This window comes from Aythya fuligula, chromosome 1 (assembly GCF_009819795.1).
Source record: "Aythya fuligula isolate bAytFul2 chromosome 1, bAytFul2.pri, whole genome shotgun sequence".
Lineage (NCBI taxonomy): Eukaryota > Metazoa > Chordata > Aves > Anseriformes > Anatidae > Aythya > Aythya fuligula.
In genome coordinates this window covers 195,176,724-195,194,911 of record NC_045559.1, presented here as the reverse complement: position 1 = coordinate 195,194,911, position 18,188 = coordinate 195,176,724, and the positions used below count along the sequence as shown (strand labels likewise).

Here is an 18,188-nt window from a genome sequence, read left to right as displayed (position 1 = left end):
TGAAACAAAGGGGCTGGTCATACAAACAGCTTGTTCTATGGAAAGAAAAGAAAGCCGAGAAACTCAGGGAAAGTACAACAGCTATGACTGGAAATGAGACACCCAGATTGTTTTGAATTTGCTCGGTCTGAGTTGTGGTTCAATCAATGTAGCAGATAAACAGTTAATGCAGCCATCAAAGAACAAATGTAACAATCAAAAACCAACAGGAAAAGGCCATCACTTGCCATAACGTGAGCAAAACTGCTGCACTGAACCTCCTCCCTGCTGGCAAGTGGTAACACCAGATAAAAGCAAGGGGAAAAAAAAAGAAATATTTTGCAAAAATCCTCCCTGCTCCAAACATGTTTCTTCCTGTTGGAACTTTTTGAAGTCCGATTATTATTGTTTAGTCAGGTTTGTTCACAGGAAAAATGAGAATGATGGAGCTGAAGAAAGACTCAACTTCCAACCTATGAATGTTCTTAAGATCAGCTTTAAAGCTTGTGGATCTGATAAGTAACAAGGCCAATAGACTGATATAGGGAGAAAAAGCTGGAGAAAGAGACAGAGGCCGGCTCACGCACATCTTACTTGGCATGCTGTGGAAAGGGTTAAAAGTGGTCAGTTCATCACTCTGCTGTGTGGTGCCTTGGAAGTTTTCACAACACCAGATGTGTGAAAAAAAAAAGAAGAAAGAAAGAAAAGCGAAGGCTTGTAGACATCCTGGTGCCCTGGAAGCAGTTAAATTAACACCCAGCAGGGACAAATTTGCAGCTTTGGGAACAAGCTTAAAGTTAGTCTGTTTTCATTCCTGGAGCAAATTTGCAAGTGTATGACAGTGAAGTATAGCCTGGGAAGGAGCAGACAGCTTTGGATTAAGGATGGATAGCCAGAACTCACTCCCACCCTCCCTCTTCCCACTCTGTTTTGCACTTAGGCTGTGAAGTTCTCAATATTTCTGCTAATCCCTATGGTTTCCCATGTCTTTTACCAGTTCTAGGAGGAAAAGAAGCCATTCTTCTTCTTCTTTTTCTTTTTTTTCCTTCGCTATAGCTGAAACCAGAAAAAGCTGGAGTCACCCCAGCAAAGCCTGCTTGAGCTGGGATTGCAGCTTACAGTTATTTGGAGAAATCTAGTTCTGCAATGGATAAAGCTGGATGCTCTTCTAACCAGAACCAAAGCACTAAATCCTTTAGTCATTCATCATGCACTTGGAGCCAGGCTGTGGCCCAGCTTGCAACCACTACAAATTAGAGAAAGGTCTGGAAAAAGGCGAGACTGTGCGAGTACATCTAACCCAACTTCACAGAATGCAGAGAGCCCTCAGAGTCTCTCTTCCTCTTACAGGTTGCAGAACAAACTGGCTCCTCCATTGAAATAGGCTTTTTTTTTCAAACTTTGGTCATTGCAAGTGCTGTAAGTCTGTCACAGGGAACCTTTCCTTCAAGATGGACTATCCAGCTTCTTATGAAGGCCCAAGAGGATCATCCAACCTGCATTTTTCTTCCTCATGCAGCTTTTGCAAGACAGGAAGAAAACAACACGTTGGTGGTTCACTGGCTACACTTCCAGCTGGGGGTTGTACAAGAGCTGTAGGGTTCCATGAAGGACAAACCAGAGAACAGATGTGGACAAATATGCTGGTTCTTCTGTATCTCTGATTGACAGAGACTTGCAGTATGAATAGCATGGGCTGAAATATGCAGTGAATCCTTTCAGCTGGCGATTAGAAGGGCTCTGAGTGAAGCATTTCTGGAAAGCTGCATTTCTTGCCCTGTGCTGACGATTTCTTGCAGACACTTTGGGAACTAATAGACAACAAACCCCTTTTTCTGCCACAGGATACAGAAATAGGTATTTCTTTAAGTGTTACCAGTCTTCCGCATTGCTCCTGTGCGAGCTTGTTCCCTGTACATCAACAGTTCCCATCCTGCCCGATTTCCTCCCATGCTATTTCCTACCCTTGAGTCCCCTGCCCACCTCTGCACCCAGACTCACTCCTGGCTTCCTCCTCCTGAGCCCCAAAAGGGGCTTTTGTAGCAGCCCCAGCCCAGCTCATGGGAGCAACAGGTAGCCTCCAGCTGGACCTAGGACTGCCAGCTCCAGGGGCTTGGGCCAGCCTGTGGGTTCAGGCTGAGCACCCACCACTGACTCGATCTCCTCCCACCCTGCCCGGCCAAACTGCCCCTTGCTTACAGCCCCAGGCAATGTCTCATTGCAGGGCTTCCACCGTGAGTTCAGTCTGAGCATTTCTTCCAGCAGCACGGCTGGACTCAGGGAAGTGGGAGTCTTCTGCAGTGAGTTTGTGCCTCACGGATGTGTCCAGCTTAAGTACTCTGAACTGCACCTTCCTCACTGGCTACACAGGAAGGTTAGGCGATTAACATTAAATAGAGAGAAGTGATATGAAGGAGAGGGATAAATACCCTTTTTACCTGTTTTCTGCATTTTCTACTGACTCTCAGTATGCTGTAGACTTCAAATCATTCCTCACCTCTTCCCACAAAGTCAGAAAATCATTAAACTCACATGTTTCCACAGCTATGTCAAGACTAAGTAGTACTATTAAAAGACTCTATGAAAGCCATTTGGCTTTTCAGAGGAACCAAGTGTTGGCAGCACTCAGCCTCCTTCTGAATTCCAGCTGGGGCTTGACATAACAGAGGCTCGTCAGAGGGGATGGAGAAATGAGGACTCTGAAGAGATGACAGACACTCAACATGGTTGGCCTGTTCAACATGCAAAGGGTGATGTGAGGCTACCCTCAAGGCCCCATTCGTTTCTCATGCATGTGAGGAAAGCAGAACCTTGGGAATAGCCAGAATATGTCCACAGATGGCTCACAGGTTCTTTGGAGAGTTAGCAAGCTGCTGGGTTCACCTCAATGGGCTGTCTGCCATCAATCCACAGGTGGAACGGGGAAAAGAAGCATCAAACACTGTCCTCCAGCGGACTCCTCTGGGGGACTGTGCAGGCTGTGCAGGCTGAGAGTTGGGGATGCTGGGTCAGTAAGGAAGGATCTCAGAGTAGGAGGCAAGCGGCAGGGGACAGGCAGGTCAAGATGAGCAGTGGTGGGGTCAGGGATAGTCCTGGGACGCAGCAACAGTGTCTCTGAGACTGACTTTTGCTCTGGTTCAACATCAGACTCAGTGAATTGCTGTGTGATGGTAAATGTGTTACTTACGTCCCTATCTCACAGCTCGTGGGTGGCTTGTAATGGCTTTGGGTGAGATCTTCCTTCTCCCTTTCCCTAAATATATAATAATATCTAAAACGTAGAGTAACATTTCCTTCCTCTCATGCTTTGTCTGGCTTGCTTTTTTAGATTATAAATTCTTCAGGGCAAAAGCTGTCTCTTACATTGTATGTGTACATTATCAGAAACAGGCATGCTGCAAATGAAGCAGGCAGATGGTTCTGGATTAGTTCTGTTGGAGCATCTGGCCGATTTTCTGGATCTGTATTACATACAAATGGGAAAGTTACCCATGAAAACTTATATTAAAAGAGCATTACTAGGTCTGTTGCTGTCTTAATGACAGTCATCAGTGGCCTGGGGCAGGTCTCCACCATAAAAGCACCAGCAGTAAAAGTGGCTGAATGAAGAAAGAAATATTTGCCACTAGAATATTGCTTCATTTTGAACCCCTAGAGAGGCAAATTACTGGGACTTGTTCTTGAAGACTTCAGGGAATTAAAATAATAGAAAGACTCTAGGGAGAGAAGTAAGAGCTAGGTCTTGTTAATTTTTTTTTGGTCGTTCCTTGACTTCTTGAGGTATTCATAAATTGCCTACAAATGAGCAAAAACTTACAGGAAAGGGGTTTTCACCATGCCAGCTCCCGATGGTTGTGGAATTATATTGTTTTTCCAGGCTGCCTTTCCAAAATCCCTACAGGAAGTTGACTCAGGGCTTGACTCCGGCCTCGGATGCACAGCACGGCAATGGCAGAAATCTTCACTTCAACCAGGTAACAAGTCCTCACGGATATCCCAGCTTCACTGATAAGATCACAGGTCAGCACAGACTAACTTGCCTCGTAGCAGAGAGCCAGACCTGAAACATCCTTGGTTCTTTGCCTCCCATTGCCTCTTCACAGCTCTTTACCCCAATCTTGCCTCGTTACCCCTCCTTTCCAGTTAATCCCATAAACACAAACTCATGTCCTTTTCTTGGTGTCGATTCCCTACTTTACCCCACTATGCCAGGCCTACAAACTGCAAACTCTGCCACCAGCTCTGTGGATCTTCTCTCCTGCCCTTTCCTCCTTGCAGCCCCTACATCTTCTCTTAGGTACACACCAGGCACCTTGGGTGTCCCTCTGCTTCCCCACGTCTTCCCATGTCTTCAAGGTGGCAGTGGAGTAAAATCAGAGGACTGAAGCACATAGCACTCTTGCTGAACCTTGTTTTTCCCCACAGCCAGGACAAATGACTAGCCCATGAAGTACCTCTGGATCACTGCAGACCTCAAACAAACATCTGCAGACGTGCAGGTGGGTAGAAGCTGATATCCTTCAAATTTCTTCTGTGAAACTCATCTTTTGTCCCTTTGAGACAGGTGCCATTTTTAAACCATTTATATTGTTCTTACAGAATGATATTTTGTCCTATCAGTGGACCTTCCAGGCAATTTCACAAAGCTAATAAACAATAAGACTTCAAGTGTGCCGACATTAGCACAGAACACATCCAGGCAAGCGTGATGATGTTTTGTGTTGGTATCTTCATGGAGGTACCTTCCAAAAGCAGCCCAAATGAGACCACAAGGACTATCTCAGCTATGTCCCAAATCCATGAACCCAGAAGCATTTGACCTAAGAGGCTAATATTCTACCATTCTAGTAGTGAAAATACTTTATGAAAAGAGTTCAAGAAAGCTTATGAAGCTGGCAATGTCACCGAGCCTCTGAATTATGATGTACTCAGGGACTGACCATCCACAGTGTGATCGTCTATATATTTGGTTTAGTAAACAGGGTGAATGATATAAGGCACCAACAAGACACCAAGACAACTGTCCACTACGGCAATACAGAAACCTTTGACATTTTCTTTCTGGTTTTGTGTTCATAAATCAGTTATGACCATTCAGTTGACGGTAATTATGGGGACGTCCTCAAGTTTTTATTCAGAATATTTAATTCAGAAGCCCTTGCACAAAGGAATGCAACCAAAATGGAGCTATCAAGAAAAGCTCTCATCCAAACACTATTTTTATAGTGAGCATTGCAAGAAAGGTCACATTGTTATTTCCTTACACTATGGAACGGTTTCTATTATTGCAGATTCCGAAGGCTTGGAAATCGTTGTTATTTATGATCTCAGTCACATTTAAGTCCTGGTTTGTAGCAATTACCACAAGCCACTCTAGTTTTTCTCTCTTCATTTAACAAATATTTGCAAAATAATTCATTCACACTTGAAAACAGAGAGATTGCCTCACCAAAATGTGCTCCTCTCTTCTTCTTTAGTGGTAAACACAAAGGTCTAGGAAAATATTGTTTTGATATGAATCATCCAAAGAAGCCACATTTTCTTTGAGAGATTTCAGAGGCTAAACTAGAGGTGTAAGTAATTGCTCAGCAGTGAACGATAACAGGAGTTTTTCTAGCTGCATTTTCAAAGAAACCATGAGATCTTTTGCTCTTGGTGCTTCTTCCTTGCATAGCACTCTGACAATCTGACAGTTTAACATACATTTCTTATTAAATCTGTATGGTGCCCATGCTTTAAAGAAGGCCACATCCTGCTGCTTACTATGCTGCTGTAAGTCCAATTATGCTCTCCCAAAATAAATTAAATTACCTTGGGTGCAGAGCTGCCAGGTTAGTTAAACTACCATCACCATCCCTTGGAGACATTTAGGAGCAATGCATCTATATCAGTTAAGCATTGATTTTCTGAGCTACATCGTGGCCCCTCTCCAGCCAGATGCACCCATGTCATGTCCCTAGGGCATGGAGCACCTGGAAGGACATCGGCCACATGCTGCAAAATACAAAGTCCTGCTGTAGGAGGGCATCAGCCAAGAGGCACATATGGGTCACTCATGCTTGGGGCAGGTAACAGAGAAGGGATTGTTCGATATTCAGTAGGAAGGGAGAATGGTTGGATTTAAAAGGAGCCTGTTAAGATCTGGTGAAGAAAATGATCTAAGGTAGACCCCAGTTAGGGAAAGTAACGGCAAAAATGCCCCCAAACTGCAAGTAATCACACTGCATTTCTGGGTCTTGGGGAAAAAAAAAAAAAAAGAGAGAGAGAGAAAAGGAAAGGAAGAGAGATGATCCCATCCTCAAAGACATTATAAAGGAGTGAGGACTAACAAGGCCCTGGGCTCTCCACAGGGAAACACTTGTAACTACATGAACAACACTGGCGTTTCCAGAGCCTTAAAACAAGGACCTCTGGTTGTTCGTGTACAGCAGGAGCTGAAACTCTCGTGATCCCTTCTGTCCTCCTTGCCTCCAAAGCTGACATTAAATAGGGCTCTTGTGGTCCAAGGGCACATGCCCACAAGTACCACATGGAGCAGCCTTGCTGCATTAGGGTTCCTCTTCTCACGAGCTCAGCCTTCTTTTCTCCCCACCCTTAGCGAATGAATTTGAATAAAAATATTGGAAATAAACTCATCTTGAAACCTCTGAGTTTAATTTGGCTTTAGTATGAAAACAGAAGGGAATGAATAATATTTATAGTATTTTATTTAGCAGATATTGGCTTCTTTTTTCTTTCCTTTTTTTTTTTTTTTTTAACTTCTTGATAGAAGACTGATGGAACTTATTGAATGAGTCATACGGGTGACCAAAAACTTTAAAAATATGTGCAGAATTTCTCAGACTACTTAAAAACACCAAGCTGTTTGTTCAAAAACCTTATGCCTTACTCCAGAAGCATCTTTCATTTCTCCATTTCTTCACAGAGAGAAAGTTAGATTTCAAACTTCTCCCAGTTACAGATTTCCAGTTACAGTTACAGATTTCCCCCAGGTTCTGGATAAGTATTGCAAACCCAATTTAACCAGTGCAGAAATTGAAGTTTCTAATTATTCCCTAAACAAAGAGAGTGTTGAATTTGTACAAGTTTTTTCTTGACTGTGCATATGTTGCATCCTGATAGACAATGGAAAGGTGAACCTTTCCTACAACAATGGAGAGGAAAACTGAGAAGCAAACCAAACTTTCATTCAATTCAACCTTCTTCCAGGAAACCAAGATGATTTCCATCATTTTTATGACTTTTCCCTAGAGGCAAAAGACATCTAATTAGCAAATCGCACTACAAGTTTGCTCCAATTTGACACAAAGTGAATGTGACAGGCAGAGAAATTATAACTCCTGCATTTCTAGTTAGCAAGCCGGGGCTGATAAAGTGAAGTTCAAATGCTTTGGGGGGATCTTAAAGCTTGGGGAAAAAATCCAGAGCGTGAGTTGGTTCAGCTAAAAATGTGAGTTTATAGCATCCCATTCAGTGTTATGTAATGGCAATGTCACAGCAGCTATTTATGAGTGTGCACTCACATTTCCAGCTACAAAGCATTTCAGCCAGTTGAGATGGTCCTTATTGTTCACATTTATAATGAATTTAGGATCTAAGGAGGAGTTGAACAATATCTAGCAGAATCACACCTTGATTCCTCATGAAAAATAGAGCATGAGTAAAATATATATTAATCATGAAGTTAATTAGTAATGCTGGTAATTAATCATGCATCACTGTTAATGATCTTTAGAAATCCTCAGAGGTGGAAGATGATTCTCCAGGACAGAAGACCATGCAGCCTAAATGAGGTGATGTCCCCAGTGCTTAGATCAACAGGAATTGACCCATGAGCTCGTTTTGACCTTCATGATCTCTACTGGAATATAATGCTGGGGTCTCTCCTCCAACTCCAATTTAATATTCGGGATGAACCTATGGGGACAAGCAGTCCTGACCCAGGGGTTGATGAGCTCTTGCATCTGTGCAGGCAGGCCTAAAGTTGTTCATAGAAGTAAATATTGCCAGCTGAGCAATTGTGTTCAAAATGATCCTAAATCCTGTAATTTTATGGACTGAGTTTATGCAGTTGTCAGTATCATTCTTGCAGCTACAGAATACTGAGAGAGACCCACCTGATTTTCTGAATTTCGGCAGGAAAAGATCTTAAGGAAAGATCTTTTCTAATCCAGTTATTTCTCTAGAGCACAGAAGCAACAGCTGCAAAAGCCCTGCAATCTGTGCCTACAAAAGTACACTTTTCAGCTATGCCACAGGTCAGATAAGCACATCCTGCAGACAAAACTGTGTGCTGGGTGATGTGAGACTTTGGAAAGCTTCTTGCAGAAGTCTGTGATGATAGGCGAAACTCCTTCCTTGTAATATCTGAAGCTTGGCACTTAGCAAAATTAATTTAGGGAAAGCTTCCTAAACCAAAAGGTCCTGTGGCTTTGCAGGTGATAGATCCCACTACACTCATGATACATTTTGAAACCACTGCTATGACCACATTGCCTGTAACCATCTTGTTGGCTTGCCTCCCTCAGCAGCAGCACAAGAGGGCAGAGAACAGGGAGCTAACATTGCCCTGAGCAGCGTTACACTCAATGTTTTTATTCCTTTCCAGAATGTGACCTTGCATGTTTGTTTTTTTTTTTTTACAGAAAAACAGGAGTGTTTGCAGGAGTCCTGCCTGTCTCCCCTGTGCTGACAGATTGCTGGAAGCTTCATCATGGCTGAATGAAGGAACTGCTAAAATTCTTCTGCCTGCCAGTCTATTAAGAGAATGGGGAAATGCGCCTGAGAAGTGAGCACACAGTGGCCCAAGGAGTAGAGCAACAGCCAGCAGAGTTCTCCTGTAAAACAGCAAAGCTGTGGTTGCTGTTAATCCTCCAGCATCATCAAACAAAGCAACACCTCCTCACCCAGTCTGCCTAAATGTTTCACCTGGAGCCTCTTGCCAAGGGATCCTCTGTTGGAAAAAGTCATGGTTAGGTGGCCAGGGAGTTCAAAAGATGTAAAAGGAGAAAGATTTCCACGCATACAGCTCTATTTGCTTTATCTCAAAAACTCATACTGTTTGCCCAAACAGGTTGGCCAAGATATGCCATTTATGACCGATTCTTTCACGGTGCTGCTCCTCAGTGACTTTATGGAAAATTTAGGGTTTCATTTTCTCAGTAGTTTCTTATAGTTCTTTCTCATATCAAAGGAATTCATGAGCAATCTCTACATCTGTATTACCCTCAAATGCTATGAACCCACCAAAACTCCTCAGAATGGTTTAAACATCCCAATATCAAATATATGCTTTGCCTGTTTTGCATGTGGTTTCCAGTTTCGGGGGTACAGTAAGGTTACATATTTGAACTTCAATCGACAGGTCTGAAACATGGGATTTTGGTGCAAGATGACTTGGCATAGCATAACTGAGCTATAATCATTGATCATGTCAGAGCAATGTCTCATGATAACACAGTGGGAGCTGGCCACGCGGTATATAATTGTAGATGTATCTGTGCAAGCCTTCACCTTCATATCTAAGCATGTATTTTATGCAGAGACTATTCCCAGAAGTGTGATGAGTGTTTATAAAGCTCACAGATAAGTCTTAGTTTTTCTTTGCCAAACAGATAACAAATGTGCAAACAGTATTTTTGTCATGTCAGTCAAACGATATCTAAAAACAGAATTTCCTAACCCTGCCTCCCTGAGGAAATCGATGACATAAAAATTAACATTGTAAAATGCATTCTCTAAGATAACATAGGAATTCATTACAATTGTGCCATTCAAAAGAACCAAAAATTTTGTAAGGTAGGAAACTCAGACAGGAGTCCAAAATAAGCTTACATCTGCCCTGCTATCTCACCTTTCTGACAAGTATCTACATAATATATAGCAGTGACATATTCCCTCTTGCTTTAAGAAAAAAAATATAAGTTCTGAGCATGTCTTTCTTGAAATTCTTACAAATGTGCATCTGTGATACACCTGAATAGGCACTAAACAAGCCATCAGCAGCTCTGCTGAAGTATGTCCTGAGGTCATTACACACCAGTACACATCTCCTGGAGGAATGAGGAATGGATGGAAAACCCTTTTTACCACTCAGACCAGAGTGTAACAAAGAAGGAAGAATCTGCCTTACCTGTCTATGCTGCTGAGAGACCGGATACTGCAAACCTGAGATTTGCTGGCTTTGCTGAATTTTCTGAAGCATCATTTTTTGCTGCATTGCTAGGGGTACATTGGGTGGCCTTTGAAGAGACTGGTTTGGGAGAGGCTGAGCAGGTTGCGGCTGTGGCTGTTGTTGCTGCTGTGGCTGTTGCACTGGGGCTGAGCTCTGTGACTGCTGCGTGTAGTGCAGAAGGGCAGGCTTGCTTTGGGAACCCAAAACTGAAGGCATCTGCTGGTTTGTTTGCTCTGAGTTAAAGTGAAACAAAGGCTTTGTGTTGCCATGATGCTGCTCTAGTGGTGGCTGAGCACTGTTGATAAAGTTTCTGTTGAGGTCCTGAGGCTTCTGTTGCATGATTATGTCCATGGGATTGCTCTGGGGAGTGGTTGGCTTATAAACATAGTTATTCATCCCCTTTGACTGGTTCCCATTCACGGGCACCCCAAGCATCGCTGAGCTTTGTGGGCTGAACTGCTGCTGGCGAAAAGAAGGACTGGGGATTTTCTCTTGCACAAAGGGCCCGGGGGAAGGACCAGACGGAGACAAGGTGGACCAGTTGGCTGTCTGGTTCTGCTGCTGCTGTTGCTGCTGAATCAAGGCATGCTGCTGACGGTTGGCTGCGATCTGCTTGAGTTGCTGTGCGTGAGAAACCTCCTGCCAGTTAGGCAATGGCCGACTGGACGCAGAAGAGACCTGCGACACCTGCGTTTGGTTCTGAGGCACCGAGGGGATGGGTGAGGAGGTGGACATGGCAGCGGTGGCCATAGTGAAGGCTGGACCTGTAGAAGAAGGCCTCATCTGTGGGGAACCCACAGAAGCCTGGTTCATGCCTGGTGCATATTCGCTCTTAATTACCATCTTATCCATCTGCAGAGATCTCACAGGGCCCCTCTGGCTTTGCTGCCCAAGGTCAATGTTGAACGGTTCATCTTGCTTTATTGTGGCATTTATCATATTCTCTAGCTCAAGATCACTCATCGGTGGCACTGATATGTTAGTCAGTTCATTAAATAGTTCCTGAAGCTCTGGATCCATCATTTGTTCTCCTGAGTCTTCCCCATATCTGTTGGGGAACATGTTCTCATGGGACATCTGGCCATCTAAGTGTTTGCTGCAGGACATTGTTTCTCCCGGTTCTTTCTTTACCTCTTTCAAAGTCATATTAAACATGCCGTTCCCACTAGCATGTGCATTGTTTGCTAGGTTACTGGTCTTTCTTTGTGATCCTTGCCCCACAGGCATAGTTCCAGGCATTGACTGGCTTTGGCAATTGTTAGCATGATGGCCACCTTGTCCCATTGGGATATTATCGCCCACTCTTAACCTCTTAATGTCAAGGAACGAGTTGTCCGAAACACCATTTGGCCTCTTGTTGTTGACAGGTGACAGATTTACCACCAACTTTCTCTTCAAGGAGCCTTGGAGCTGAAAGAAGCAGAGACAAAAAATAATAATCGTTAGATGACAACTGAAGAAAAAAGCTATAGTCTATCTGGTGCTTATGGAAGGATCTCGCAAGTCAACAGGCAAGTAAGCACTGCACAGCACAGAAAACTATTCTGGGCAGCAAAGGTCAGTGAAAACAGTCGATGAAATTGTGCAGAACGGTAGGGAAATGTGTGAGTGAGACATCTCCCTGTCACCGCCATCCCCGTCTTTATAGCCACCAGCAGTTTTTGGGCATCACTGCCTCCTGTTGACCACAAGTCCCACCTTTCCTGTGGGTGTGAGTGGAGGGAGGTGGCCAGAGCTGTAGCTGGCAAAGCCTAGGGCATATCCATCCCAGATTTGCTCCCGTCTATCTATGCCAGACAGATCTGATGTATTTTCAGACAGCAGAGACTAATGCAGCCACGAAATCTGCCCGTGTGTCTACCCAATGCTGCAGGATTCCACTGTAATGATTTTGGTTCACGATCCAAAAGATCATGTTTGGACTGCAGAGTCCAAAGGTCCTAGGAGACATTTTAATGGCACAAGTGAGATCTAGGCATCCTGATCTCACGTAGGTTTATAATGACCGGAGATTGGTGTAGTTAAAGATGTTGGATGTTAACTTGTTCAAAACTTGAAGTGAAGCCACTGGAACCATGTCAATTTATGTCAGCCAAGGGGCTGGTCCATGATATACTGCCGGATTATTTTCCAGATTTGTATATTAATACATTAAGCCCTAATTGTTTATGTTCTGAGCCATCTGCTATAAAACACAGAGTGCACGCAACACCGCTCCAACAACGACAACTCTACTTCCTTTTCCTTGAATATTTACAGCAATACTTTCATCTGCTCACAAACCCTGTGGGTCTGCTGAAAGAAATCTTTTCCCACCCTGTGCACACAAAACAGAGGTGTAGTCCCACCAGCTGAAAAATTTGGACCAATATATGTATATACCCTGAAATAGTGTTATTTCAGATTTCAGAAAGACAGTTCATAAAAGAATAGAAACACTTTTTTTTTTTTTTTTAACAAACACACCTGTCAAAGCTTCAGGTCTCTACATTAAAGGCGTGCACCAAGCACCAGCCACAGCAACCACGGGCGTACGCAGACCTAGCTCAGCCCACATGCACGCTGCGGCTGCTTCAGCTGCACAGAGGTCTGTGAGCAATGTCAGGAAACTCCACAGGGAAATTCGGCTCATCTCGTGCCTGGGAAGAAGTGCACCGACCGAGGAGACGGCAGGACAATGTCATCTGACAAGTAACCGTGTGTACCACTGGGAAAACCAGGCCCATTACAAAGTGCGATGTCTTGGGAAACCACGACGGGCAGATGAGACGCTGAGATCTCTAGTTTTGCAGTTACGTGAGGAAGGATGATTTATGAGATCTTCAAATCACATTATTTGGACCCTGCTGTTTCAGGTACAGAAGCCCACGGGTATGTAATTTCCCTCAGCTTCAGACTTAGCCACTGGTAAGAATGCTTCCCACATAACTCCACATGTGAACGCTTTTATTCTAGAGTGAATGCCAGGGAGTCAATTGGGAAGAGCTCAGCTCACAGACATTTATCATGGCCCCATCTATCCTCCCAATGCATCAGCAGGGCACCGAGTTTACCCCTTAAAGCTAAGCCTCGTAATTCCTCTCTCTGACACTGAAAATCTCTCCTCATATCTGAAGTCAAGTTTCCAGCATAGCTTTCGAATCACAGCTTCATGTTTCTGTTTTATAAGGACAGATATGTTGGTGCCTACCTGTGCAAGCCCAAGACCTTTTGCCTACAAGAGTAACTAATTGTTATTAGCTGTCATTGGGGAGGGATTTTTAGGTGGCAAAGTACAGGGACTGCCTTTGTTTAGCATCTTCCTCCTGACACATGACTCACTGTACTTTCCTCTGCGAAAAAAACAGTAAGGTGCACTTCCTTTTACCATCATCTTTGCTGTCAGTGTGCTTATTAGAAATCATTCTCGTGCCCCCAAATTCATCTTCCTGGGAAATGGGGAAGTCCCATGTTCATCAGAATACATGACTTGGCAGCATGTTTTGCTTTCGGATGTGCTGCTGACAAAAAGGCTGAACAGATAATGAATAATATATCCTCTGCATGTATGTGCTTTATGTGGTAAATACGTCTTTCTGAGTTAATTTTACTTTTGCGTGTCATTTTGGAGCTCTTTAAAATGTCCTCACATTTTCAGAGCGCCTGCACCAGGCTTTCTGATGCAGTTAAAGTTGCACGGCGCTGTGCATAATGGCTGTTTTATTTCTGCATATGAATTAACCACTTGCAGATATGGGCGAGGTATGGAGTGGTTTGCCCAGTGACCTGCACAAGTCAGTGGCAAAGCAAAGGAGAGCACCGTGATCTCCAGATATGTCCTTTCACTCAGCCCTCCCTTGCCATGGGCTGGAGCACTCAAGGGTTTCATTACATGTGGTCTCCTGAAATGCCCACAAAAAGAGATTTCTAAAGAAGAAATGACAAGTGCTGACTTATTACATCTCTGCAAACCATCCAGACAATGCTGATAACACCTTGGTCAATGCGTGCATTAGGGGCGTGGAAGGTTAGGGCACAAAGCTGTGAGCAGCCCTCAGGGACAAAGCCCCCTCCCTCTCCATCCCTGCCATGAGATGTTACCAATTCCATGTCAGGGTGGTTTGCTGGGACCAGACTGTGTTTGTTCCAGCGAGACAAGCAGTGTCCATCACAAGCCTCTCTGTCTTGCTGTTTCATCCAAACAGTGTCTTTTATGTGGCACCGATGCTCAAGCACTATGCTTCTTTTGTCTTCTGAAGGGACATGATTCGATCACTCAAACCTTTGCCGTTTTCTAGCAATTGCATTTTTCAGCTTCTGATCACTTTTTCATCAACCAGAGCCCTTTTTCCCCAAGCAAAACACACACTCTTCAGAAGGGGGGAAAAAGAGCTTGCCAGATTTCAAGCTCCATCTCTTCCAATTTGCAAACCAGGATTGATTTGGGTCAGTAAATGTAACATAGAAGTTCCTAGGCACATAACAGAGGCACATTCCTCAGATCAAACAGGCTCCCGATTACACATCTCAAACCACTCAAACCGTGTAATACTGAAAGGCGCTGTGATGGGAAATGTGTGACATGACAGTAACTGGGAGAGGAAGAAGCTCTCCATGTACGGCTCCATCCCACAATAGGCGGGCAGGACTTTATGAACCATCAAAGAGTACATGGCATTTCCTGGCAGCCCGTATTGTTGTAAGACCTTTTGCTAAGCAGGCTCTGGTGAGTCAGCATGCAGCCACGCAGTGCTGGGTGCATCGATTTTCTGAAGTTACAGCTGCATGGGATTTGCATGAAGTTAAATGCATGAGAAAACGCAAGATATCACAAACAAAATTCTCAGCAACATTATCAGGCCAGGGCAAAACTCTAGAGATGACGCAGTCTAAACAGCACTGTATGACACCACCTCCTGTGCAGAGGGACAATTAATTCCTCCTTAAAACTTAGTTTGAGTCTTTAAAGGGATTTAGGAGAGACAGCTTCTTCTCCAGTGCTCCCTGACACACAGCCAAACCAGCAGGAGTTCCACTGAGCTAATAATTAGGGCTCATCAAAAATCTGGTAACAAATCATTATCTTTCTGGGAAACACCCAAAACAACCAACCAAAAAACTTTTGCTTCACCTTTCTTTTGGTTGAAATTTGTTACTTTTCATAAAAAGCTTTTTATAGCTTTTTAAAACTTTTTTTTTTTTTTTTTTTTTTTTTTCCAGAGATTGGAAACAAAAACCTCTTTGGTGCAAAAACCACAATTTTACAATGAGAAATTTTAGGGATTTTTTCCTCCAACTATCCATATTTATCTGTATTTTTATAAGCACACCTTTGCTCCACTTCTGACATTACCCATGTACATTCACTTACATTGCTTTCAAGTGGCCAAGAATGGCCAAGAAAATAATTTGTCTGTGACAGCAGGAAATGCTAAGGACTATCTGATTTCAGTTTCAATGAAAGTCTTTTTTTGTGTGGGCTCCACTCAGCTTCTTCTGTTGAATTTATTTTCTTTATTTTTATTTATTTTTTTTATCTTTTAATAACGCATAGGACAACAGCACTTGAGAAAGTCCTAAGTTAACCATCCAGCAGCACAGGGTTTCACAGCTCTTAGGACAAGTAAAACACAGCTTATCCCTCCAGCTTGCTGGAGCATCTCCACGGCACCTGGAGATCTCCAAAGGAATTAATTTCCCAGTGCAACCCATCCTTGGGTGTTAGTAACATCTCTAGCTGTCATCTCAAAACATCTACAGCCAGACCCCGGCGACTGGACCAAAACACCAATGCACTGCACGCAAACTACAGAGCAGATAACACAATACTTCGTGTTTTAAGTCTCCACTCTCCCTTACTAGCATCTATGGTGGAACGATGGGAAGGGTAACAAAGTGACTGACACACTTTGTAAAGCAGGCAGTGAGGCAGTGTTAGCAGTTTGTGCGGAGTAATACTTCTCATGTTAGAAAAGCAGCTTTGGGTTTTGTGCTTTTACCATGGAACAGTCAAATCCACTTTAAAAGGTCCCTTTTGGACTTCCTAGATGTCCTCACAATATGTGCTGACTGTATCTATAGCTGCATTGTAAACAAAATCCTTCAAGTATCTGGGGAGGGGAAGGGGTAAAGGAATTACATGAAAAATACAAAAAATATTCAAACAACGAAAGTTTCCAAAAGAGAGAGAAAAAAAAAAAAGAAAAAAAGAAAAAAAGAAAAAGAAACAGGAATTGATTCCAAAGGAGAAAAACATGCTGAATGCTACTTCTCATTTATGCTGTGAAAGCAGCTTTGCATCCCAGGCCTGCAGCAAGGCCTGGACTCCAGCCACTGCCCCAGGCCTCAGAGGCCTCCTGGGCCATCACAGGTCCTACCGCCAGGGTCACACACGCACCCTCACAGCCCCTTCCTGACTACTGTCACATTTTTTAGGATCAGGCAGAATGGTTCCCATTACTGCTGTTTCTACACAGCTTCTGGTATCCTCTGACAAGCTTCGGCCATTCCCACTCCTCCCCATGTCCAGGGCAGTGCCACAGAGCAGCAGGTTTGCTCTGATGTCCCTCCTGAAGAACTCCTGAAGACCTCCTAAAGAGGTCTTCTTCTGAGGGTCTCTCCCCAGCCCCCTTCTCTGCACTTTTTTTTTTTTTTTTTTTTTTTTTTTTTTTTTTTTTTTTTTTCTGCAGAGAAAGCAAAGGCAAGGATATTTATTTTTAATCTTTCATCCCCATTTGCAACTTCTACCTGACATGGCTGGAAACGCAAGCATGACAGTTGTCTTCAACAAGATTTTATCATTCCATGTTCAGAAAGTCTGCTCTGCTGCCTGATGCTGGTCTTGGAAACCTTTCCAAGTGACAGAACTGCAGCCCTGGGCAGGCGGTGCCATGAGGAGCAGTGCGATAGCCACCGAGTCCCCCAAAAAGCAGCACAGCATCACAGCGGGGTCAAAGCCCTGCCATGTTTGCCCCAGCCTGGTTGGCACAGGCTCAGCTCTACGTGCTTCCTCTTCTTTGTCATCCTCCATGCTGCCCCCTTGGAGCGCATCCGCAGGAAGGAGACAACCAGTTTTGCTGAGCTGTGAGGAGGAGGAGGAGGTGCCTTCAGCCTCACACTGCTGGTGAGCGACTCTGCTCAAGCCACCACAGCTCCATTCCACCCTGTTCCTCTCCCATTTTGCTAATCCACTCCTAAAACCACTTCGATCACAAGGTACAAGGCTTGCTGCCATTAGGTTTCCACTCTGTAGGCCCTGAACCTTCCCACCACCGTATTTCTGATCATAAGCTCTGGGATGGAGCACTGATACAGTGCCTTGTGCACAGGCATCCCACCTCTGGGTGATCCCTAGGCATAAGCAACACTGTCAGTAATGGTGATGGAGAGGTAGTACAAGTTTTTCTCCCTGTTCACTATAATAAGTGCCACTAAATCTGACTTTATAGCAACAAATAAGTAAGTTCCTTGGCTGACAAGTATCCACTTAATTCTCATTAGCTGGGGAACAAGGCTGGAATAGTAATCAGTATGTTAGAAATGCCACAGTTTACCTCCACTTATGGAAAAATCACATATCTTGCCAACTGAACATACCAACCTAAAAATGCATCCATATTATTCACAGTGTACTGCTTAGAAATATAGCGTCAGGGCTTTGGTCCAAGTTGTTGAAGCACAATAATTATATTTTTATGCAGATTCTACATTTGATGGATTATAAAATATCATGTCTAGCCACAGTCTTTTAGAAGAATAGGAACACAAAGAAACAATAGCAATTTAACTAGGTCAAGATTGCTAATCAGAATGGAGCACTCATTACTGTGAGCAAAACAAAAAAGGCATGAAAGATCTGTATTTCTTATCCTGAAAGCTGTGTATTTGTCTTTTGGAAAAGCCTTTTTTCTTTTTTTCTTTTTTCTTTTTTTTTTCTTTCTTTTTTTTCCCCTTTCCTTTCCTTTCCTTTCCTTTCCTTTCCTTTCCTTTCCTTTCCTTTCCTTTCCTTTCCTTTCCTTTCCTTTCCTTTCCTTTCCTTTCCTTTCCTTTCCTTTCC

The 18,188-nt window shown here is 43.7% G+C and overlaps 1 protein-coding gene across 1 annotated transcript in view; it reads right to left on the bottom strand.

Moving 5' to 3' along the window:
- Nucleotides 1-18,188, bottom strand: part of MAML2 (mastermind like transcriptional coactivator 2) — a 205,056-nt gene that overhangs the window by 54,083 nt on the left and 132,785 nt on the right. Inside the window, exon 2 of the mRNA XM_032187559.1 lies at nt 10,112-11,563. Within this exon, the coding sequence (XP_032043450.1) occupies nt 10,112-11,563 (1,452 nt within the window). The remainder of the gene's footprint in view (nt 1-10,111; nt 11,564-18,188) is intronic.